Source organism: Aegilops tauschii, chromosome 7, assembly GCF_002575655.3.
Source record: "Aegilops tauschii subsp. strangulata cultivar AL8/78 chromosome 7, Aet v6.0, whole genome shotgun sequence".
In the NCBI taxonomy this organism is placed as follows: Eukaryota; Viridiplantae; Streptophyta; class Magnoliopsida; order Poales; family Poaceae; genus Aegilops; species Aegilops tauschii.
The window spans coordinates 418067868-418093574 of NC_053041.3; the positions used below are offsets into that span (position 1 = coordinate 418067868).

Genomic DNA, 25707 nt, shown 5'->3' on the forward strand with positions numbered 1-25707 from the left:
TCCTCGCGCTTGCTCGTGCCCCTCGCGCGCCCATGGCCACGCGCGCTTGCGCCGTCCGCAGCCGCCGTCTGCCCTTGCCCATCCCCGCTGCACCTACGCCCCCGCCTCCGCTACAGCGCCGCCTCCGCCTCCGCTACAGCGCCGCCGTTGCCCCTGCCACAGACCTCCAGCGGCCGCCCTCGCATCGCCGCGGCCGCACCGCGCCCCGCCGTCGCTTGTCATCACCCCGTAGAGTCTCTGCCTGCGCTGCAGCCGCCCCGCGCCGCGACGCTCCTCCCGCACAGCCGGAGCTCTCGTCTCCGGCCCCCTGTCGCCTCCCCATGCGGCTGCCGCCGGCACCACCGCCGCAGCCACCTCGCTCGCCTCCGCCCCTGGCTTTCGCCACTCCGGCCACTCACCGTGGCCTCGCCACTGCCGCCGGAGGCAGCCAACCTCCGTCTCAGCGGGCGGGCGCCCGTTGCGCCATACGAGCGGCGCCCGACGCTCGCTACCGCCCGAACCGCTATGGCCCCTCTGGGCCACAGACAAGTGGGGCCCAGCCCCCAAAACGTTTTTATAAAATAAAAGAAAATGAAATAAAAATGAATTAATAAAATTAATAATTAATTAATTAAGTTAATTAAACAATAATTAGATTAGCTAAATCCTAATTAAACTAAATAGAGTATGATAGGTGGGTCCCACACGTCAGTTTGACCCAGTCAACCCCCTGTTGACTGCTGACGTCATGATGACGTCAGCATACACTATTCTGGATAATGTTGATTTAAAATAATTAAATAAATTCTAAAAATGATTAAATATTTTAAAATTAATATAAAATAAACCGTACCTCGGATGGAAAAACTTTGTACATGAAAGTTGCTCAGAACGACGAGACGAATCCGGATAAGCAGCCCCTTCGTCCGCCACACATCCCTAACCTATCGAACTCGCAACTTTCCCCCTACGGTTCATCTGTCCGAAAACGCGAAACACCGGGAATACTTTCCCGGATGTTTCCCCTTCACCGGTATCGCCTACTACTGCGTTAGGTGACCCCTAGCACTGCGTATTGCCATGTTATGCTTTGTGTTTCTTTGATTGCTCTATTATTTATTGTGTTCCCCCTTTGTTACTTCTTTTCGGTAGACCCCGAGACTGCCGGTGACCCCCAGTTCGACTACGGTGTTGACGACACGTCCTTCTTGCCAGAGCAACCAGACAAGCCCCCCCCTTGATCACCAGATATCGCCTATTCCTTCTCTATATTGCTTGCATTAGAGTAGTGTAGCATGTTACTGCTTTCGGTTAATCCTATTCTGATGCATAGCCTGTCATTGTTGCTAAAGTTGTTACCCATACCTGCTATCCTACTGCCTAGTATAGGATGCTAGTGTTCCATCAGTGGCCCTACACTCTTGTCCGTCTGCCATGCTATACTACTGGGTCATGATCACTCGGGAGGTGATCACGGGCATATGATATATACTTTATACTGTTACATTACTTATGATACTGTTCGGAGATGGGGCTGAAGGGGCAGGTGGCTCCATCCCGGTAGAGGTGGGCCTGGGTTCCCGACGGCCCCCGACTGTTACTTTGTGGCGGAGCGACAGGGCAGGTTGAGACCACCTAGGAGAGAGGTGGGCCTGGCCCTGGTCGGCGTTCATGGATACTTAACACGCTTAACGAGATCTTGGTATTTGATCTGAGTCTGGCCACTGGCCTATACGCACTAACCAACTACGCGGGAACAGTTATGGGAACTCGACCTCGTGGTATCAGCCGGAGCCTTACAGAGCGGCGCGCGCCCGATTGGACCGTAAGCCTGTGCTTGTATTAAGGGGGCTAGGTCTGCTTCCGGCCGCCCTCGCAATGTGCAGGTGTGCAATGGGCGATGGGCCCAGACCCCTGCGCCATAGGATTTAGACCGGCGTGCTGACCTCTCTGTTGAGCCTAGGTGGGGCTGCGACGTGTTGATCTTGGCATGACCCAGGAAAGTGTGTCCAGCCAAATGGGATCGAGCGTGTTGGGAGATGTGGTGCACCCCTGCAGGGAAGTTTATCTATTTGAATAGCCGTGTCCCTCGGTGACAGGACGACCCGGAGTTGTACCTTGACCTTATGACAACTAGAACCGGATACTTAATAAAACACACCCTTTCAAGTGCCAGATATAACCCAGTGATCGCTCTCTAACAGGGCAACGAGGAGAGGATCGCTGGGTAGGTTTATGCTATGTGATGCTACTTGGTGAACTTACCATCTATTCTCTTCTACATGCTGCAAGATGGAGGCTGCCAGAAGTGTAGTCTTCGACAGGACTAGCTATCCCCCTCTTATTCTGGCATTCTGCAGTTCAGTCCATCGATATTGCCCCTTTACACAGATACCCATGCATATGTAGTGCAGATCCTTGCTTGCGAGTACTTTGGATGAGTACTCACGGTTGCTTTTCTCCCTCTTTTCCCCCTTTCCATTCTACCTCGTTGTCGCAACCAGATGCTGGAGCCCAGGAGCTTGACGCCACCGTCGACGACGACTCCTACTACACCGGAGGTGCCTACTTCTATGTGCAATCTGCTGACGACGACCAGGAGTAGTTTAGGAGGATCCCAGGCAGGAGGCCTGCGTCTCTTTCGATATGTATCCCAGTTTGTGCTAGCCATCTTATGGCAACTTGTTTAACTTATGTCTGTACCCAGATATTGTTGCTTCCGCTGACTCGTCTATGATCGAGCACTTGTATTCGAGCCCTCGAGGCCCCTGGCTTGTATTATGATGCTTGTATGACTTATTTTATTTTTAGAGTTGTGTTGTGATATCTTCCCGTGAGTTCCTGATCTTGATCGTACACGTTTGCCTGTATGATTAGTGTACGATTGAATCGGGGGCGTCACAAGTTGGTATCAGAGCCGACTGCCTGTAGGAATCCCCCTTTCCAACTCCTTGGCCGAAGTCGAGTCTAGTCATTCATTTTTTTACTAACATGGCTGTGCGGCTTACGGGCCCATGTCGTCATTGGGTGGTATTAGGATCTTTTACTCCTCGTCTATACTCTGGGACTCTAATCTCTCTTCTATTCAGGTTAAATGATTTTACTAGCGCCGACTCTAGGTTCTCGTAACTACTTTCACCCAGAGAGCCCCTTACTCCAGATGATTACTTGGTCCACCGAAGGATTTCGAAGAAACTCTCCGATGTTCTCTCAAGACTTTGAGCCTGTTGCTTTCGCAATTCCCTACCACCGAAATATCCCTATGGATAATTACATACACTTGCCGTTCTTACTTTTATTCCCAGTTGATCTTGTTATAACAAGATACCCTGAAATCCCCTCTATTGTTCCGAGAATATTTTGTGCCTACTGCCTTGCAGTTCCTTGCCACCTGAATACCCCTACGGATAATTTCTCGCCCTTATCGAGTATCCGCTCATCCCCAGTTGTTCATGTGTTTCACAATTGTCTTCGAAATACTATTCGATCCTCCAAAATTCCTCAGTAGCTTATTGGTCTGCAATACTTGTCTGCTTGCATTATGGATGCTTTCCATATGTCTGGCAATATTCGTTAGTATCCTTAGACACCGTGATTTTGATCCTATTGATTCAACATGAGTGCGAATGCACGCAATCATCAGTTGATCCTTTTAAATTATCTTTCCGGCTCAGACTGAGCTGATTCTCAACCAATCCAATTGCCGTCGATTGTACCCCTAAGGCTATTCAACTTATCCATCCCTAATCAGAACATTGCTTCTGATCCCTTTATTTGAAAATCATAATTCCTTTGCATTTGAGCTCTGGATTAGTCAGTTGTTTCTATAATACAATGCCTTTGCATTGTTACTTCCTCTGGTTGTGTGCCGATGCTCACATCAGCTCTGTTATGGACCGGCAGATCCTTTAATGGATTTTATCCGACAGTGTCCTTCATATCCAATAACCTTATGAGCCTTCCCTCGGATACATAATGCCTTTTGTAAATTGTATCCTCTACTTTCTCAACCTTGCTCTGCTTTCGAGCTGGTGATATTTACTCTTGAAGCTTGTGGTATATGTTTCTAAGATACCCTGATGGGTTGAACCTATGCCTTTTCTAAACCGTGTGAACCCGAAAGTTTTCACTAGTCGTACTCTTCTGGTGCTTCGCTAGATAAAATTTCAACACTACAACTTCTTCGAAAATGTGAAATGAATGAAAGGTTATGCATTCCCATGGACCCGATGTGGAACTTATCATAAAAGCTTCTTGTAATAATAACTATTTCCTTGATATGATATCATCTGGTATCTATGTATTGATCCTTTGCAATCGCGGTCCTGACCACATTTTCTCCTTGATTCCATTTCTCAAACAAGTTAAAGCACTTGTCTTCTGTTGATCGATACATCTCTGCAACCTTTGTTTTGATCTTCCTCGAGTATTAACCTCTGGTATCTCGAGAACTGTGTTGCTTCCTGCGAGTCTTCATCTAGTATTGCTTCTCACCGATCTCAGATTTCCCCCAGGTTCTGAGTTATTAGTCACTCGAGAACACCGATAAGTGAATCGATTCCGCACTCTGATTCAGTAACTCTAAGTAATTCTCGTTGCTTACGAGTTTAATAATCCTTCAAGTCATTTCCAAGCCTTATCGGCTATATCATTATCGTGCAAACTTTTAACTATGCTACCTGGTCCTTCTTCTCAGAGCACAATTTTCGATGATGAGCTAATCTTACGTTGATTTTCCTCGTCTTATCGTTTGACCTCGAACAACAAACTTGGCCCCGAGTTTGTGTCGTATTTGTGGCTCCAATAATCTTTTGCTGCATTAGTCCTTTTGCTTGATGCAGTCGCTGATCAATTGCTTCTTCGTGGATCCTCTCGACAACAAATTGTCGTGATCATCATCAACATTTTGACTCCTTCCAGGATATCAATGGAATTCTTGATGATAAGTGCCATCCTTGTTCCTTGGTAATTTGAGTTACCATCGACAACATCCTTACCTTCCCTCCATCACAAACTTGATCATGTTATGGAGCTCCTTGCTAACCAGCTTATGTTATGTTCTACCTTGGAGTATTACCATCTTTTATGTCAAGGATATTGTGAGAATTGCTCCACCTCTTGAGAATTCTTGATACAGGTGATACTTCTTGCCATATTCGTTCATTCCTTGGTCCCCGTGTTGTTTCTAACCGGAAAACCAACAATTAAACTATGATGTGCGACTTCAAAACTTTTAGCAACCCTATTGCTTTGAAGTTAATGGTCGATAGTTTCATTCTAAGTCTATTGCTTATTGAATCATAATTCAAACATTGATCGTGCTACCTAGTCCAGATTTCCGGGTGCACCCTTCTATCATTGTTAAAGTGTGTATGTTTTCCTCGAGCATATGTCATTATATCATTGATCTGACTAATGATATCTCCTTGTTCACATAATTGTGGAAATCCATCTTTTTGGAAATCTCAATGAATTGTCGCTGAGTCAATCAGCCACCTCCTCACCTCCTTAATTTAATGCTGAACTCTTGTTTCGGAGCTCGCTTCCATAGTTCATTTCCCGAGAATCTTCGATGTCATCTCATCAATTTGTGTCGCGCCTTTTCTCCTCGGGCATCATGAGTTTGAGGTATCCTAATACCAATCTGATCTGAATCTTGGTCAGAAATGATGGTTGGAACATAATTTCAAGAGTTATAACATTGGTCTTTATATAACCCGGTAAGATGATGTCATGCCTAGCACACCTGGCCGGATGACCTATTGATATAGTATCCTCTTTACCAAGGTTAGCCATTCTTTCATGAGGAAATTGTTAGACTTATTCTATAAATTGTTCCTGACGAATCTCTACTCCTAATGAACGACTTGATGAATTTATTTTCGCTGGGTTTTTTTCGTCTCTCCTCCCACCTCCCAATTTCGTCGGTTTTTTTCGTCTCCTCCCTCGCTCCACCCCATCCCAGGCAGGCAAAAAACCCCACCCCCGCACAAAAAACGCTCCTGTCGATCCCATCCTTCGTTGCCGCGATCTCCGATCTCCCTCGCAGTCCACCAGACCCGCGCCGCCGCCTCTTCTCCCGCCCCCATCACCTCCTCGGCCTCTCCGCCGCCCCCTCCGCACGACGCCACTGCCACCACCTTCGCGGTGGCTCCCCAGACGCCGCCGCAGCCGCAGATCCCAGGGGCGTCGCCACCGCCACCGCGGATCCACACACGCCATCGCCGCCGCGTATCCCCACGGACGCCACAGATCCCCATGGACAACATTGACGCCGCCGCCGCCGCCGATCCCCACGTACGCCCCAGACGCCGCCGACCAGTGCAAAGCGTGGTCGCGTTCTCTGCACGGCCATACGGACCATCGCTTTGCCTGAGGTCGCCTGTCATGGCTGCCACGGGCGTCGGCGGGAACGGCTCTCTGATGGCACCTAAGGACTCCACAGGTGATTTGCTATACTGCTTCGTGAGTTGTTGTCCGCTGATCTTGTGCAGGCCTTGGAGGAGTATTTGCCAGACATTCTAGGGATGGCAAAGGATGGTAACTCAACTCTTTGATCTGTACACCTCGACCTCGTGCTTGATCCATATCTTGTTCACACCATTCATTTGTTTAATTATTTGATTTGAAGGGACTCAGTTGGAAGACAAGATATAGTTTGCATGGATGAATCAAGAAGATGATGCAGAGGTATAGTCAATCTTTGTTTGTTGCATGGATAAACCTGAAGATTAACATGTCTCTGTGTTGCCAGGAGACGGCACTGCCCAGCGCCTGGTACGAGGTGCCGTCGGTGCTGCACATGATGGCAATGCTCCGTTTATCACGAGCAAATTCTCTGCTCCTGCCAAAGACGTCTCTTGAAGGATACCATGCCAAAGTATCTGAAGGCTAATTCCCACTGCGACTGAATCAAACAAGTAGTATATGTTTCAATCTTTCTGAATGTCTTTACTCTTGTACTTTCCACTTTCCAGAGAACAAATGCGCTTCTATCGAGATATTCCTTAAGGCGGCCGGGCACCTGGAGTGCGCTATGCAGCATGTTCTTCCTAGGATGTCGTCCTAAAAGAGGTGCTGATCTTGCCACTTGCCCTAGCCAGCCCGGCATGATGAGCAATGCTCCAAGCTTCCATTTTTCTTCAGTTATTGTTCAGTAAGGACTGAGTACTGACTTCCATTGTGTAGGAAAGGTTTTCCTGTGGACCTGTCTGAAGGGGTCCTGAAAGCTACCTGCATGCAAGCACTTGGTCAGGTAACAATAATGCTTTTTTCTTGTTATTATCTGATAGTAACTACCTAGAGAGTCAGACAGAGGTCACATGATTCATCATGCATGGTGCAAGAAAGATAGCATGCAGTTGAGATGTCGGCTTCTCGGTTAGTTCATCGATTATGCTATCTATGTCTGTGCTTGTTTGCCAGGCAATTGATATTCGACTTGGGTTGGCAATTGACAGTCCAAAGGCTACCCTAGCTGTCAAAAGGAGTCTGGCATGTGAGATGGTCAAGTGCTGGCAGCAGGTAGGCATCATCATTGATTCATTTCTATCGATTTCTGGTTATTTTGCGTCTTCTATTTGGATAATGATATTTGTATATATGTCAGAGTTCTGCTTATGCTTGAAAATGCCAGGTATATGTACTGTTCATCTCCGCATGAAGCATAATATAATTTCATAAACAAATAAAACATAGAAAAAATATAATCTATCCCAGTTTTAAAATATGTACAATCATGATGGTTTCATCCGCAGGCACATGAAAGCATCGCGGACATACCTCTGCTCGACGGCTGGGGCGAAAAGCACAGGCTCTTTGTAAAGTGGAAGCACATGGAAGCAAAAGTACATATGCAGGCTTTGATGATATCTCTGAACTCTGAAATGATTAAATGACTGAATTTTGGTCACTAAGTAAAAAAGTAATAATATGATGCAGGCTGCGGCGTATTACTACCATGTGCTTATTCTTGACGAAAGCAACACTGAGAAGTCTCAACGAGCGGCCGTAGCGGCACTGCAGTCCGCGGAGGAGTCCCTGAGGGAGAGCAGAGCCGTCTGTGAGGCCTTCCACTCTGCATCCCCTTGTCGAGTTGACGGGGAGCACGAGATGGTGCTCCCACTGCAAGAGAGGGAGCCATGCAAATAGTCAGTTGTGGGCTTGTGGCGCTGGTCGCGACCGCCGCATCACCAACCAACCATGATCGTCCAGGCTGTGGCATGGGGGTTGTGCTTGCTGATGGTGATCCCTCCATCATGATGATAAGGCGACTCCCCAACCCCGATGATAAGGCTTCATCCATTCAATTTTGACTTTGTAGACAACTAGCTTTTGGTAAGTGCAGCATGCTCAAGTTTACTTTGTAGCTATTTTCGTGTTCTGCATTTTAGTGGTACAAGATTGCGTTGCTAATTGATAGACTGTCACGTAAGGGAAAAGAATGCACATGTTGTGGAAATTGAAATCTAGAATAATCTAGCTTGAGTCCACTGGATGCGAGATAGAGATAGATGATTTGCCTTGTTAACTACTAAATATGCATGCCCTGTTGCAACACACGAGGTATTAACTAGCCCGACGCTCGGTGGGAGGGGTGGTGGGAGGTGAGTCAAAAACGGTGAACAAAAGCACCACACACAATCGCCAAAAAAACACCACACGCCCCTCCAAATCCCTAGCCTCACCCGTCTCTGACAAGAGCCGGGTACAGGGTAGCCACCACCGCCTCCAACAATCCCAATCTCTGATAAGATCCGGGTATAGGGTAGCCGCCGGGTACAAGAGAGCCGTCTCTATCGCCGGGGACAAGGACACATGTGTAAACCGCCGATGCATCAGGTCCTTCGATCTCTCCCCTGCTCGTCACTCCTCACTGTTCGCCCCGCACGGCTCTGCCTCCACGCGGGGATTCGCTCTATGGCGTCCATGAGAGGCGGCTGCAGGCGCCATGGTGCCGATCCGGTCATTGTTGGTATTCAAGTTACCACATGACTTGTCTGTTTTTATTTCTTATTAGGTACCTGAACCTGATCAGATGAAGTTGCATGCTCATAGTATTCCAGTCTATGTTCTTTGTCAAGAGCTACTTAAAATTTTCTTTAGGAATCCGAGCATCGCTGATAGAATTCCAGTCTACCTTCTTTGTCGAAAGCTACTTCAAATTTTCTCTAGAAATCCGAGCATCGATGAGAAGGTTTTCTGAGAATTTTTGTTTCTTGTTCAATAAAATTATATGCATAGATTAGTGATTTATTCATTTTCCTTTTCAACAGAGTGATTCAAGGATTCAAGGCGAGTTTTACTCTACGTGTATTTTTTTTAAGGACATAGATGAGGCGGATAAAGCCTTTGATGAACTAGACGGCCAAGAGACTAAGGTACGCCTGAGTTCATAGCTTGGGAGTGTCTAAAAATTTCTCAACTACTCTGATGTTCCATAAAATGTAAGTTTACTGAAAAAGGAAGGAGCTACCATCCCGGTTTGATTGTGTTCATCCTGGACTAACTATACAACAGTTTCATGCCTTTATTTCTCCACAAGGTTATGAATTATTTCTTCCGTACTCTTATGATCTTGTGTTCAAGTAAGTAATCTTTACTATTGTGTAATAACTTCTGAATTTAACTGTACCTAAAAGAATATGCTTTTTGGTTTTGAAGGGGGCAACAACTACATGTTATGCCTGGGCTCAACCATATCAGCTGAAGGGAGTGACAAGCAAGTACTTTGTTGACAATGAGGAGAAGACGAGCAATATGGTAAAGAGTGATTCCTTGGTGAAGCAACTTCATGAATTCATTGAAGTGGTTGATATCGTAATTTTCATGTCTTGTTTTTTTGTTCTAGAATAGATAATCATGTATACACAATAGAGAGAAAATCTTTATATATTCTTTGCATCCTTCCTATTGGTGATGAGAAAATATACCACTGTAAATTTGAGTGGTGTGACCTATCAACTTCCCTTTATTTTACATTGCAGTATTTTGGTTTTGATGCCCTGAGGGTACACAAGGTTTACCATTTAGTTGCGTTCAACACTAAAAAATGATATACCATGTTTGTCCTACATATACTAAATCATCAATGTGCACAAGACTATTTGAGTTCCATTTTAAACTAGAAGGCCACGATAGATATCTTGAATTTTATTTTCTTTATGTAAAATAATATCAAGGTTTTTTGAATTTTGTATTCAGTGAGAGGGAGGGAGGGATGCCTCTTAAAGTCCTGATTGTTATGGAGCTGTGGCTGGCCGATTTACATGAAATTAATTCCCTCAGTTGTGGTGGCAAATATAATACACATAATCAATATTGTTATGCACTAGCGTGTGTGTGTGAAATAGATGGATATGGTCCCGTACCCAATAAGATGGATGTGTGTGTGTTAGAGAGAGAGAGGGAGGAAGAGAGTGTGTGTGAGGATTTGATGGTAAAAAAGGTCGCCAATGTCACTTGATATATATGAGAATATTAAATGTAATATTAACATGATTAATATTGAACTCTTAAAGTTAATGTAGCCCCGTTGCAACGTTCTTCTAGTCCTTGGAGTATCCAAGTCTGACCTTTGCTTGAAGACCATGTCAAATGCTATCTCGAAGCATGTCTGTAGTACTTCGATCTTCAATAAGAACATTTGAAGCACCATGCTAAATTTTCTTTATCAATTATCTAAACACCGTTGTATGGCTAATATCATGAGATTCCCCCCTTACCTAATTGATTTTCTACTTTGTATCCTGTCATGGATATCATGTTCTGTTTGTCCTTGGAAAGGATATACCCCTGAAATATGTGTTTAAACACATTTTCTTTCCATTGTTCTGTTTAATCTGATAATCATATTTTCCTTTCCATTGGTTGATTTAACGTTTCTTGTGATCTATATGATCTAAGTAGTAATATTCTCCTGCTTATGTAAACACCCCGGTGTATAATTCTGTCAGCAAGGCCCTATTGCTATTGTTGATGATATTCCGGTAGCCACCGATGGATGAGAACTTTGCCCAATGGTCCGCCATGTTCAACAAGTAGGAAAATGGTTCTCTTCGTCCCTCGCCCTTGGTACCGACATTGTTGCCGACATAACTGACAGGCTACCCTCTGACATGCCTTGCTTACATGATTGTGCAAGACGTCACTGCCTTTCCTAATTTTAACCCACATGGTGGGCCCATAACCCACAGTTCCACAGGATCGAAACCTGACTCACCTGTACACCTCTTGTTCCCAAGGTTGTTCCTCGCGCGTGGCCTCGTAAGTAATTCACGAGCCACCTTTGGAGAGACCATCAATTCTGGTATTAGACACAATACTTATTCCCGTTGCCTTGAACCCCTTTCACACACTGTTTCAGGCAACGAACGATTGTCTATCTGCTCGAAACTTCACATGATACCTCCTTACTTTGCTCTCGATATTTTCTTAAGTTTAAATTCGAGAGTTACTTCCGCCATCTTCCTCGATGTTATCGACCAGATAGTCGACCTTGCAGAGGTCAATACTCCCGGAATGCCCACCCTTTATTCTTTCCGTAAGTACGATGAAGATCCCGAAGAAAGGATGTGTACTACATGATGATGACCTGAAGCAGAGAAATGAAGACATCAACATAATGGATCGACCGCTTCGAGAAGAGCCGCCAAGACCGAGAAGATCCGTTAGAATTTCGTAACCAGACTTTTCCCCCTTACTCTACCTCTTAAATTTCGGACGAGATTTCTTGCAGTGGAGGAGAATTGTGACGCCCAGATAATTAAGCTACAGTGATCCCCCGCTAATGATGCCGTGTCACCTCGGTTACTGTTGATAAACTCTAGATAATTCAAAACGGAAACAAATTCAAAATTTAATTAAAGGCAAACAACAAAAGTTTTCAAATATTAAAACTAAAATGTTCTGCATGTGACACATAATCCCCAGGTAATGTTGGTGGAGAAACCACATTTTTATTAAATAATTCAATGCAGTAATGTAATTAAAATAGTAGCTAAAACATTTAATTAAATGCCTTTTATAAATTATAATTATTTAAACATTTTATTTAGGGGCCAAACTTTTAAGGCAGTGAGTTATTTAGAGACATTAATTTAGGAACTATTGTCCTATTTTACAAAACTAAAAGTAAAATAAAACAGAATAAAAGAAAATAGGAAAAAGAAAAGAAAAAACAAACAAGAAAATTAAAAGGAGAAGGAACCCCCCTGCCGGGCCACGGCCCAGCTGGCCGACTAGGCCGGCCCACCCCCACTCCCCCGGCCTACACATACCCCCTCCACTACCCGAAACCCTATCCCACTCGCTCCCACTTCTCCCCCATGTCGCCTTCTCCTTCCCCTTGATCTGGATCGAGATCGGGGGCTCGATCCAACCGCGCCGCCGTACGCCGCCGCCTCGTCCTCGTTCGCCGGCGCCCGGAGCTTCCCCGCCGGACTGCCTCCTCCTCCTCACCGGCCTGCATCCTCTTCGCCGCACTGTCCCCATCTCCCCACCTCGACCCCCGCTGCCCCCGTCCCTACGAATCGCAGTGAGGCCCCGCCTCCCTCCGCTTCCCCCCGCTCACCGTGCTCACCTCCCCTTGCCCGCGATGGTCGGCGCCCCGCGCACCCTTGCACGCGCCCGGGCGCGCGAGCCCATGTCCCTGGAACCCCGTGTGTCGCCGCTGCTCCCCTCCTCGCGCTTGCTCGCGCCCTTCGCGCGCGCTTGCGCCGTCCGCAGCCGTCGTTGCCCTTCCCCATCCCCGCTGCAGCTACGCCTCCGCCTCCGCTACAGCGCAGACGTTGCCCTGCCACATACCTCCGGCGGCCGCCCTCGCATCGCCGCGGCCGCACCGCGCCCCGCCGTCGCTTGCCCTCGCCCCGCGGAGTCTCTGCCTGCGCTGCAGTCGCCCCGCGCCGCGACGCACCTCCCGCACCGCCGGAGCTCTCGTCTCCGGCCCCCTGTCGCCTCCCCCTGCGGCTGCCGCCGGCACCACCGCCGCAACCACCTCGCTCGCCTCCGTCCCTGGCTTTCGCCGCTCCGGCCACTCGCCGTGGCCTCGCCACTGCCGCCGGAGGCGGCCAACCTCCGTCTCAGCGGGCGGGCGCCCGTTGCGCCATACGGGCGGCGCCCGACGCCCGCTACCGCCCGAACCGCTATGGCCCCTCTGGGCCACAGACAAGTGGGGCCCAGCCCCCAAAACGTTTTTTATAAAATAAAAGAAAATGAAATAAAAATTAATTAATAAAATTAATAATTAATTAAGTTAATTAATCATGTTTAAATTAATCTAATTAACTAGTTAGTTTAATTAAACAATAATTAGATTAGCTAAATCCTAATTAAACTAAACAAAGTATGACAGGTGGGTCCCACACATCAGTTTGACCCAGTCAACCCCCTGTTGACTGCTGACGTCATGATGACGTCAGCATACACTATTCTGGATAATGTTGATTTAAAATAATTAAATAAATTCTAAAAATGATTAAATCTTTTAAAATTAATATAAAATAAACCGTACCTCGGATGGAAAAACTTTGTACATGAAAGTTGCTCAGAACGACGAGACGAATCCGGATACGCAGCCCGTTCGTCCGCCACACATCCCTAACCTATCGAACTCGCAGCTTTCCCCCTCCGGTTCATTTGTCCGAAAACGCGAAACACCGGGAATACTTTCCCGGATGTTTCCCCCCCTTCACCGGTATCACCTACTACTGCGTTAGGTCACCCTAGCACTGCGTATTGCCATGTTATGCTTTGTGTTGCTTTGATTGCTCTATTATTTATTGTGTTCTCCCTCCGTTACTTCTTTCCGGTAGACCCCGAGACTGCCGGCGACCCCCAGTTCGACTACGGTGTTGATGACACGTCCTTCTTGCCAGAGCAACCAGGCAAGCCCCCCCCCTTGATCACCAGATATCGCCTATTCCTTCTCTATATTGCTTGCATTAGAGTAGTGTAGCATGTTACTACTTTCGGTTAATCCTATTCTGATGCATAGCCTGTCATTGTTGCTACAGTTGTTACCCATACCTGCTATCCTACTGCCTAGTATAGGATGCTAGTGTTCCATCAGTGGCCCTACACTCTTGTCCGTCTGCCATGCTATACTACTGGGTCGTGATCACTCGGGAGGTGATCACGGGCATATGCTATATACTTTATACTGTTACATTACTTATGATACTGTTCGAAGATGGGGGCTGAAGGGGCAGGTGGCTCCATCCCGGTAGAGGTGGGCCTGGGTTCCCGACAGCCCCTGACTGTTACTTTGTGGCGGAGCGACAAGGCAGGTTGAGACCACCTAGGAGAGAGGTGGGCCTGACCCTGGTCGGCGTTCGCGGATACTTAACACGCTTAACGAGATCTTGGTATTTGATCTGAGTCTGGCCACTGGTCTATACGCACTAACCAACTACGCGGGAACAGTTATGGGCACTCGACCTCGTGGTATCAGCCGAAGCCTTCGTGACGTCAGCGACTGAGCGGCGCGCGCCGGATTGGACCGTAAGCCTGCGCTTGTATTAAGGGGGCTAGGTCTGCTTCCGGCCGCCCTCGCAACGTGCAGGTGTGCAATGGGCAATGGGCCCAGACCCCTGCGCCATAGGATTTAGACCGGCGTGCTGACCTCTCTGTTGAGCCTAGGTGGGGCTGCGACGTGTTGATCTTCCGAGGCCGAGCATGACCCAGGAAAGTGTGTCCGGCCAAATGGGATCGAGCGTGTTGGGAAATGTGGTGCACCACTGCAGGGAAGTTTATCTATTCGAATAGCCGTGTCCCTCGGTAACAGGACGACCCGGAGTTGTACCTTGACCTTATGACAACTAGAACCGGATACTTAATAAAACACACCCTTTCAAGTGCCAGATATAACCCAGTGATCGCTCTATAATAGGGCAACGAGGAGAGGATCGCTGGGTAGGTTTATGCTATGCGATGCTACTTGGTGAACTTACCATCTATTCTCTTCTATATGCTGCAAGATGGAGGCTGCCAGAAGCGTAGTCTTTGACAGACTAGCTATCCCCCTCTTATTCTGGCATTCTGCAGTTCAGTCCACCGATATTGCCCCTTTACACAGATACCCATGCATATGTAGTGTAGATCCTTGCTTGCGAGTACTTTGGATGAGTACTCACGGTTGCTTTTCTCCCTCTTTTCCCCCTTTCCATTCTACCTGGTTGTCACAACCAGATGCTGGAGCCCAGGAGCTTGACGCCACCGTCGACGACGACTCCTACTACACCGGAGGTGCCTACTTCTATGTGCAGGCCGCTGACGACGACCAGGAGTAGTTTAGGAGGATCCCAGGCAGGAGGCCTGCGCCTCTTTCGATCTGTATCCCAGTTTGTGCTAGCCATCTTATGTCAACTTGTTTAACTTATGTTTGTACCCAGATATTGTTGCTTCTGCTGACTCGTCTATGATCGAGCACTTGTATTCGAGCCCTCTGGCTTGTATTATCATGCTTGTATGACTTATTTTATTTTTAGAGTTGTGTTGTGATATCTTTCCGTGAGTCCCTGATCTTGATCATACACGTTTGCGTGTACGATTGAATCGGGGGCGTCACAACTATTTTCCCTTGATTGTTCTTGTATGCTTGTGGACCTCATGTTGCTATGCTAGTAGATGTGTGACCTAGGTTTGTTTGAGTGATTTCTCTTGCTGTTCTTGTTGATTTCCCCTTTTCCCCTCCAAGACGGGCAATGGCAATCTCGGGATTCATAGGACAGAGCACAAGCGAGGAATAAGCTCCCGACGTCTCTGAAACCCACTTTTGCCTCGCTTCCTTCTCCTCCACTCATATTTGCATTTTGCAAAAACTATCTCATCCGTTAAGAGAGACCTGAAGGGTTGGAGTATCACCAAAGAGCTAACTATGGACAGGGGTGCGTGGAAGCTTGCTATCCATGTGCCAGAGCCATGAGTTGGTTGCGAGATCTTATAGGTTTCACCTCTAGCCTATCCCAACTTGTTTGGGACTAAAGACTTTGTTATTGTTGTTGTTGTTGTTGTTGTTTATCTCATCCGTTCCTCTTTCCTGCTCTGCGAATGACTTACTATAGGTGGTAGTAGTATCATGTTTGCTCCATGTCAACTTTTATAGCAGTTTGGTTGGATGCACATGTGCTAAGTGTTTCGCTAGCTGAAGGCTACTGATTCAACATCATGACCATGAGCAGCGAACATGTGGCTTCCCTCTGTGGATCACTCATCTCATATCTTGTAGAGTTATGGTGCTTTATGGAGCTTCAGCACTAGTAAGCAACAAAAGGGGCACATACCAGCTTATAAAGTTGCTACTCTTTAGAGCAACTCCAATGAGGCGACCCATTTCGTCCGCCCGCGTTCGTTTGGATCGGCGCGGACAAAAGTGAAGGCCCAACGCGCCGACCCAAACTCAAATCGTGTCCGCCTGGCGTCCACGCCGACCCATTTCCGGCCCAAAATTGCGCCTGGAATGCGTCGGCGCAGACGCGAAGCGGACGCGCCGCGCGTCTCCTCGCTGTCCGCCGCGTCCCCACCTGGCGGCCACCCAACCGCCACCGGTCGTCTTATTTATGACGACCACCGACATCGGGCCCACGTGCCAGCCAGTGGAAGCGTCCTTTTTTAACCACGCGTGCAGCGGGGTCGGCCTCATCCACTTCTCCCGTCCACATCTGCCCCCCCACCACTCCCTTTGCTTCTTCGTCGGCGACCGCAAACCCTAGCCATGGGCCTCTTCGGCAGCAGCAATGGCAAGGGCAAGGGCACCCCCGGCGCCTCGTCCTCCCGTGCTCCCCTTCCCCCTCGTCCTCCTCCGGCGGCGACGCGTTTCCGCCCTGGCCGCCGGCGCCTGCACATCCCGATGCACCAAGCGCGGTGGCACTGGGAGTACAGGTGGCCATTGCCGTACCCCGATGTCACGCTGCCGCATCGTTGGCATCTGGATCCGCAACGGATCCCGGTGCCGGCGATTCCTCGTACCCAGCGGGCGCACGACGACGAGGTGCGCAGGCGCCGCGCGCAGCTCATGCCGGAGCAGCGTCGGCTGCCAGAGTACGCCGCCGACTCCCCCAACTGGGAGGCTTGGTTCGCCCTCGAACACGAGGAGCAACGGCGCTCGGGTGTCGACGCCGTCCCGCCGCCGTTTCCATCGCCGGCCCCGTAGGTAGAGCCGGAGGACATGGAGGCGGAGGCGGAGTACCAAGCCGCCCTCGAGGAGGCCCTGCAGCATGCGCTGGAGGCTAGCCGCCTCGAGGAGGACGCGCACTGGGATGGGCTGGAGCAAGCCCTTGCCCTGTCGGCAGCGGGGGACTCTGTCCACACCCCGCTCTTCGTGCCGCCACCGCCACCGCCGCCGCCCGTCCAGCCCAACCAGAGCCCGAGCCGGAGCCGACGCGTAAGCGCTCCCAGCCTCCACCGACTTGGCCAGAGGAGGCCTACTCGTGGACGGGCCAGTACCGCGAGTGGGTGAGCGCGCCTCCCGTCCACTTCGCCGCGACGCCGGAGGAGGAGGCGGCCCACCTCGAGCGATGGAAGGAGCACTGGCTCTGCCAGGAGCAGGCCGACGGCGAGAAGCAGATGCGCTACGACGCCATGCTCCAACGCGACGCGGAGGCGCTCCGGCTCGAGGAGGAGGAGGAGCGCGCGCGACAGCGGCGGTGCCAGGATCAAAATCTTGTGATGTCAAGCTTTACTAATGAATTTTTTTAGATCATAAAAAGGAACAAAAAACATCATACTTTATTAAAAACAAACATATTTCTATGATAGTAGTTTTTTGTGATTATGTATACTTTGATATGCTGTGAGTATCAATAGGAGTCTGTTCTTCCCCATTTTCAGGTGATTGTTGTGAGGAATTTGCAACATTTGACGTGGACTGCCAGTTCCTTACAAATTTATCCATTTACCAAACCAAAGACCTGACAAAATAAATATATTGCTAAGAAAAACGGAATATGTCATTCTTATTCTTAATAAAACAATCTCTTGCTTCCTGAAACCTAATATTATTATTATTATTTTGAACTTTCCTGAAACCTAATATTGCTAGTGAGAGAAAAGAAAAATGGAAGAGAGAGAAGAGTATTGCAGCGTTGGCAGATAAATAAAACTTACAAATAGAAGTGGAGGGCCTCGTCCTGATGTTGGATAGGATAGAGTGTGGTGACTAGTACAGCAGTACTGATCAATTGATTCTGGCACACTATGCGTGTGCAACCGCGGGTGCGTCACTAACAGCTCGCCGGATGGCCGGAGGTGGCCGTGCCTGACGCCTCACGTGCAGAGTCCAGGCCAAAGATCTGAAGACGCTGCGCCGTGGCGGCTGTCCATGGTCTTGCGTTAGTATGGGAAGTTGAAGGAGATCACGTAATTTGGGGATCAACGGAGGCAAGGGATTTTGGACTTCTGTTATGGCCCAGTAGAATAACAGTATAGATGGGCCTGTCCAGACCTGGGGTCAACTAGGTACGAAAATCCTGTGTAGTCAAGCGACTACGCAGCTATAACGTCAAGCGACTACGCAGATATAACGTGGCGAAGCCACTGGCGCGCGACTTGCCGCAATGCCGCCACCCCAGCAGACGCCGGAGGAGCCTGCCCTGGCAGCGTATCAGGCGGCGTTCAGGTGGGCTGGCCCTGCTCCGGTCTTCATCGACCTCACCGACGACGGCGACGGCAAGGGCAAGAGCAAGGCCGACGATGTCTAGGGCAGCGTGCCAGGCGGCAACAGGCGGGCGCAGACTTTTATTAATGTTTATTAGATTTAGGTGGACTTTGGCCAGCGTTTGACCGGCCACTTTATGTTTAATTATGTTTATTGCGTGCAACTTATTTTTTTTTTCACGGCGGCACATTTGGGTCGGCCTCCCCGTTGGGCGGTCAAGCCGACCCATTTTAAAATTCGGACGCGCACGTCCGCCTGGCCGACCCAAACGAACAACAAAAAGCGGACAAAACGCGCGTCCGTTTGGGTCGCCCCGTCGGAGTTGCTCTTAGGCAATCCAACTGTCATTTGCATGGCAAAATGAATACTCAAAGGCATGCTTAATTACTCAGATAGTGTAAAGACCAAAACCCAGTAAACTCTCCAGATAGTGTAATCTCAATTCATCTCATAGCCTGGGAACTACTAGTTACTACATTCAGCTCACTCATAATCACAAGGAAGTGCAATTAATTAATTGCAGAATCTCAAACGATTGATCTACTATCCATAATTAACACAACATGTCCTCATTCATTTCGGTGTACGCACAAGCGATCAAGCTAGCATTTACTAGTAGTAGTGTAGTACCAATCCCATCCCTCCATTACAAATTACTACAAGCAACATCCAACTGTTCCTCGTGTCATAGCAAAGCTGAGTATAATTACTGAGAAACTGCTGATCAAATGATCCTACTTCTCTTCAGCTTCCTTCCATCTCATTTTGTTTTGGGTAAATGACCAGCAATGGAATTGTGATTCCTGTGTGACTAGACTAGTAGTGGTATTACAGAGAGGAGAGCAAACAGAAGCAGGTCGATCTTTGGGAGGGGTCAGACCTCGTCGCCGAAGTGCTGCATCTGCACGTCGCTGGCCTTGAGCGGGACGTAGTCGCCGAGGTAGACCTCGAGGTGGTCGGAGATGTTGCTCTTGTCGATGCTCTCGTGGTGGTAGCTCTTGCACACCAGGTACACCACCGTCTGCACCACCAGCGCCACCATGACGACCGAGCACAGCGCAGCCAGGATGACGAGGCCAAGGAGCAGCCTCCCTCCCGCGCCGAGACCGTGGCGCGCGCCCTGGACGATCCAGGCGCGGAAGGCGAACTCCACGACGACGAAGACGATGTTGAGCGTGACGAAGATGATCACGACGGTCCAGAGCTTCCCCTGGATGAGCGCCTTGCTCTTGCGCATGGCCTGGAACCCCTTGTAGTCCTCGAGCACCGAGACGACGCTGGCGAGGTGCCAGACGACGCTGAGGTAGACGAGCCCGACTAGGTAGGCGACGATGACGACGAAGGCGAGGAGCCCGGCGAGGGTGGAGCCATTGTCGACGGCGACGAGGAGCGCGATGAAGACGACGGCGAAGACGAAGTGGTAGGCGAAGAGCAGCGCGAAGGCGGAGAGGAAGGTGGCCGCGAGGCGGCGCCAGACGCGGGGCACGACGGAGAGCACCCGCGGGAAGGTGAGCGCGTCGTGCTTGGCGGAGTAGACGGAGGCGACGGAGAAGACGGCGGCGGCGGTGGAGAGGAGCGAGAAGAGGAGGAGCGCGAGGAGGTAGGCGGCCTTGAAGAGGACGAGGGCGGCCCAGTCGGCGCCGAGCCGCTGGAGGATCCGCTGCTGGGAGGCGGTCCCGGGGGCGGAGGACTCGAGGGCGGAGTCGTCGGAGTCGATGGTGGAGAAGAGGGCGTGGGAGATGGCGATGTGGGCGAGGAAGAGCGCGGAGAGCGGGAGGACGAAGGCGGCGGCGATGCGGGCGTAGAGCGGGCGGTGCGCGCGCAGGATGGCCACCGACTCCCGGTAGATGCCGACGGGGCCCAGGAACTGCAGCTCCTCGGGCTCGCACTCCATGGCGGAGCTGCTGGCGGCGGAGATCCGAGCTGGGGGGAGCTGGTGGGGAGGCCGGCCGCGTGGGGAATTGGGGATTGAGGGCGGAGCTGGCGTGGAGTGGGAGGGGGATTTGGGGATTTTGGATTCTCTTTTTTCGCGTGGGAAGGAAGGGGAAGGCTGGAGAAGAAGCAAGAGCTCGGCGGATTTGGGGATTTTGGGATGGTTGACGTGCGCGACGAGTTGATTGGGTCAAGCTGGGTTGGCTGAGCCTCGTGGCGAAGCAAGCGACCCGTCACCCGTCACACGCTTGCAGTCGCGGAAACCGACCGACAGACCGACGGATGAAGCGGGGCGACGCGTGTTCCTTGCTTCCGCGAAATGACGGGTTTTTCTCTCCTTCTTCTTTTTCCTTTTGAGCGAAAAATGTGATCGTTGACTGCCCCATCTCCGACCGCCGTGGGCTAGGGCAAAGTTACCGTTCATTATGGGCCTGGCTCACCAGTACTACGCCAATACCCCTGAAAAAAACAGTACTAGGCCAATTTAATAGACGAGCGCCGCACATGAGTGGTACAAGCAATGAAAATTCCCTTTCTAAAAAAAAATGAAAATTCCAAAAAGAAAAACAAGCGCATGAGGGTATAGTACTCCTTCCGGTCCTTTTTAGTCTGCATATAAATTTTGTCCGAAGTCAAAGTTTCTGTACTTGACAAAACTTATAGAAAAAATATCAACATTCACAATGTTAAATTAATATTGTTAGATTCATCATGAAATGTAGTTTCACAGTATATATGCTGGGCATTGTAGATGCCGATATTTTTTAATATAAATTTGGTCAAACTTGACACAAATCTAGTACGAGGAGTAAAAAGGACCGGAGGGTAAGAGATAGTGTCAAGAACTCACCGCGGGTTTATAATGAATCTTTGAGCGGCCATTATTTGGGGGTGCCAACTAATGTGGGTCACTCGAAGAACGGGACGTTCAAGTATTTGAGAGTCCGGGTATGGGAAAGGATAAGAGGATGGATGGAGAAACTCCTATCAACAGTTGGTAAAGAGGTTTTGATAAAATAAAGGACACGTGCCATCCTAGTCTATTCGATGTGAGAATGTCACTTCTATTATTCGACAATCTTGATGGGGTAGCAAGCAAGGGAGGAGGAAGCCGAGTTGGGTAGCATGGTACTTCATGACTAGAACGAAAATTTTGGGAGGATTGGGGACAGTATACTTCAAGGGCTGTTCTTTATTGAAGGCTGAGCTAGACGTGCACCCTTCTCAAATTTGGCGTGCGGTTCCTGATGGCCGTGATATTTTGGCTCAATGCATAATTCGAAGAATTGGTGATGGGGAGACCACCAACATATGGGGCCACTGAAGGAAATATGCCCTAGAGGCAATAATAAAGTTGTTATTTTATATTTTCTTATATCATGATAAATGTTTATTATTCATGCTAGAATTGTATTAACCGGAAACTTGATACATGTGTGGATACATAGACAAAACACAGTGTCCCTAGTAAGCCTCTACTAGGCTAGCTCGTTAATCAAAGATGGTTAAGTGTCATAACCATAGACATGTGTTGTCATTTGATGAACGGGGTCACGTCATTATGAGAATGATGTGATGGACAAGACCCATCTGTTAGCTTAGCATATTGATCGTTCAGTTTTATTGCTATTGTTTTCTTCATGTCAAATACATATTCCTTCGACTATGAGATTATGCAATTCCCGGATACCGGAGGAATACCTTGTGTGCTATCAAACGTCACAACGTAACTGGGTGATTATAAAGATGCTCTACAGGTATCTCCGAAGGTGATTGTTGGGTTGGCATAGATCAAGATTAGGATTTGTCACTCCGAGTATCGGAGAGGTATCTCTGGACCCTCTCGGTAATGCACATCATAAGAAGCCTTGCAAGCAATGTGACTAATGAGTTAGTTGCGGGATGATGTATTACGGAACGAGTAAAGAGACTTGCCGGTAACGAGATTGAACTAGGTATGAAGGTACCGACGATCGAATCTCGGGCAAGTAACATACCGATGACAAAGGGAATAACGTATGTTGTCATTACGGTTTGACCGATAAAGATCTTCGTAGAATATGTAGGAACCAATATGAGCATCCAGGTTCCGCTCTTGGTTATTGACCGAAGAGGTGTCTCGGTCATGTCTACATAGTTCTCGAACCCGTAGGGTCCGCACGCTTAACATTCGATGACGATTTTGTATTATATGAGTTATGTGATTTGGTGACCGAATGTTGTTCTCTAACATTCCAAAATTCTAAATTTTGGAATGTTATATTAAATAAATAGTTTTGATTGATTGTTTGTTTGATTGTGTGAAATTTGAGGTAGCCCTGCTCGACTCCGCCGTCCCCGATCCTCGCCGACTCCACCCGCGTGACCGTCGTCGACGTCCACATCTCCTGGAGCAGCCGCCGCTGCCGGAGGACCGCTGGAGCAGCCAGACGCATCGGGCCAGAGCGCCACCACCGTCGCCACCTCGCCGGAACCGCCCTTCCTCCGCTGTAAGCCACCGCCGCCGTCCGATCTGTATTTGACGCCCTAGATTAGAACCGCCAACAGTTAGGTTTTTCTTTGTTTAGTCCGATTTATTTATGGTTTAGTTACGGGTTAGATCGAACCGGTTCGCCGGTTTCTTTTTATTAAACGAGCGTGCATGTTTTTGTTAAGTTTCGGCCGAGCGCGATGTAGGTACAGATCACCCACTGTTTAGCCCAATAGCAGCCTAACGTGTAGCACTTGTCCGTTTTTGTTTTGTTTGTGTATTTTCGTTTCTGTTTTTAAAAACAGAAAAGTTTCAATCTTAGATATTCAATATCTTTTATGTTTTAGATCCAAATTGAGTGATTCTTTTTGCATTGTGTCACAAATTTGTTCAAGTTTCTGTTTGTGTACTTAGTTTTCAAATTTGTGTAGTTTAAATTTGAATTATCTCAAATATTCTTCAAACATTGTTTTGGGTCTAGTTTGAGTTTTATAAAATATTTTTGATTGATTCTTTTTGCTACTGTTTTGTTATTGTTTTGTCAATCCAGTAGCATGTACTGATTTTTTTTAGTTTATTTTAAATTAGGGTTTTAGGCAAAATGGTATTGTTTTAGTTCTAGTTTTGTTTTAATCTTTTCTTTATAGTTTTAATTGTTTTTAAACTATTTTTTTGTCACTTTTGACAAATTTAGTTTTGCTTATGTTATAAAAAAGTTGACAATTTTATTCTTATTTTAAAAAATTATTTTCTTTAGTTTTGTATGAAAACTTGTATAGGTCCTAGTTAGAGTTTCATAGTAGCTTTTTATTTGCTTCTTTTTGCAAATAATTTTTTATGAAAAATATTTTATGTTAACTTAGTTGCTTTATATTTTCTTTTCTATTAATTTATTAGTTTAGTTTTTTTTTCTTTGTTGTGACAAAACTATATTAGTTGTTTGTAGTAAAGTCTTACAATGTCCATAGTAGTTTTTCATTGTAGTTTTATTTGAGGGTTCTTTGGAATTTGTTTGAGTTTTATTATTGAGTTTCCTTGTTGTTTTGATTGTTATTTTGAGTGCTAGAATGATTGCTTATGTGAATATCATGTTTATTATTATAGATTTCATCGGAGAGTTGCGTATAGTCTTATCAAGTTTCTGAGATCGTTATTATCTTCATCAACTTACCCGACAAGTTCACTTTGACCATGTTTTTCATACCTATGTTTTATTTGCATGTAGTAGCACTCCTTTCAACCATCCCTCCAGTAGTGATATTGAATCCTTGTAGTTGAGTAGTATGCATGAGGTAGGAACCCATCTCCTTATTACAAAGCCCAGGACGTTATTTATTTTAATGCTACGCTATAGTAGACGGGGTTGGTATGAGTGTTCGAGAGTGGTGTGAGAAATGGAGGACTCTACGTCGATGACGACAACTTCATGATGGCATCTGCAAGGACTGCATCTTCAGGGCCTCAAGACTTCAAGACTCGAGACAAGAATTCAATACACACTATTGGGTGAAGGACGGATTTGATGGGCACCCTGGAGCAATTAGTGGATGGCCGGGATGCATGGAGAAGCGCCATGGCATCTTGCGGAAAGCTTCACCCAGACTCAAAGAGACGGAAGAATACTTCATGCCCGGAAGCTTACCTGTGCAACCGCAAGTCACTATGGGCTCTAGCTTGGTTGACCCTAGTGGTGACTCTGGCTGGGACGGTGCTAGCAGATGTAGAACTACTGTAGGATTGGATGAGCACCGGACAGTGGTCAGGGGAACTCTTCGGAAGACCATGTTTCGGTCGTCTTGTTCTCAAACACCCTGAAGTGCGAGAACGTAAAAGGAGGGATCGAATCTTGCGGGTAAAGTGTACAAACCTCTGCAGAGGGTTAAAAACTAATCGATTAGCCATGCCCCCGGTTACGGACAATTTGAGCCTCTGGACTTGGATCTATCTCGGAACTCTCAACACCAGATCGAAAACTTAATTGTGGGCAACTTATGATGATATGGGCTATGAGACATCGGTTGGCAGAACCATGTCATGTATAGGTATATGTTTTGTAGTAGTGAATTCTAGGACATTCCTTTGTTATAGGGAAAATAAAACCATCTTTTACGCAAAAACTCAGACACAGAGCCACAAAGCCATATTGCATATAGTATACTTTATCGTCTGTTTTTTACAGTGATTTTGCCGGTACATTCAATGTACTGACCTACACGGCTGCAACGTATCATGTTGCAGGCTTATTTCTACGACGAGTGAGTTTTGTTGTTGGGCTACGGTCTACACTCAACCTGCCGATGGCGTTGATGGGACTCCACACCCGATTGATTGTTTCCGCTGAGACTTACGAGGTATATACAGTTTTACGTTATTTATACATGTGATTGCACTTTGATATATACATTGATGTACTGTGTGTGCCAGCATACTGATGCAGGGATGGCACGGATACACAAAGGCTTGGTCATTTGAGGCCGGGTTGCTACATGCTCGGAGTCCCGGATGAGATCACAGACATGACGAGGAGTCTGTAAATGGTCGAGAGGTAAAGATTCATATATAGGATGATAGTATTCGGACACCGGAAGTGTTCTGGGGGTACCGGGTACATATCGGGTCACCGGAATGGGTTCCAGGCAACCCCCGACGAGCTATATGGGCCTAATGGGCCAAG

The 25707-nt window shown here is 47.9% G+C and overlaps 2 protein-coding genes across 15 annotated transcripts; one reads left to right on the top strand and one right to left on the bottom strand.

The window, feature by feature from the left end:
• Positions 1 to 5927: 5927 nt before the first annotated feature.
• Positions 5928 to 9977, top strand: LOC109741997 (uncharacterized). 14 transcript variants are annotated; one of them, XM_073503861.1, is made up of 11 exons: positions 5928 to 6519; positions 6611 to 6669; positions 6734 to 6859; positions 6957 to 7053; positions 7168 to 7234; positions 7405 to 7503; positions 7737 to 7826; positions 7921 to 8316; positions 9255 to 9359; positions 9499 to 9566; positions 9643 to 9977. In XM_073503861.1, exons 5-8 carry the CDS (start codon positions 7217 to 7219, stop codon positions 8128 to 8130), a joined length of 417 nt encoding a protein of 138 aa, XP_073359962.1. In that variant the 5' UTR covers positions 5928 to 6519; positions 6611 to 6669; positions 6734 to 6859; positions 6957 to 7053; positions 7168 to 7216; the 3' UTR covers positions 8131 to 8316; positions 9255 to 9359; positions 9499 to 9566; positions 9643 to 9977. The 14 variants fall into 14 exon arrangements, with proteins under 14 accessions (XP_073359962.1, XP_073359961.1, XP_073359963.1 ...); XM_073503860.1 differs by having other exon boundaries at positions 9255 to 9523; XM_073503862.1 differs by lacking the exon at positions 9499 to 9566.
• A 9235-nt stretch (positions 9978 to 19212) lies between these two features.
• Positions 19213 to 20814, bottom strand: LOC109742006 (uncharacterized). The gene has a single exon (XM_020301096.4). The coding sequence runs from the start codon at positions 20523 to 20525 to the stop codon at positions 19506 to 19508; it is 1020 nt and encodes a 339-aa protein (XP_020156685.1). The 5' UTR covers positions 20526 to 20814; the 3' UTR covers positions 19213 to 19505.
• Positions 20815 to 25707: the final 4893 nt, after the last annotated feature.

Excerpts from the sequence above, each read along its gene's own strand:
- LOC109741997 (XM_073503857.1), top strand. Across the intron at positions 7,504-7,736 it reads TGGTCAAGTGCTGGCAGCAG|GCACATGAAAGCATCGCGGA; the intron begins GTAGGCATCATC and ends TTTCATCCGCAG. Across the intron at positions 7,827-7,920 it reads GGAAGCACATGGAAGCAAAA|GCTGCGGCGTATTACTACCA; the intron begins GTACATATGCAG and ends AATATGATGCAG.
- LOC109742006 (XM_020301096.4), bottom strand. The coding sequence starts at position 20,525 with ATGGAGTGCGAGCCCGAGGAGCTGCAGTTCCTGGGCCCCGTCGGCATC.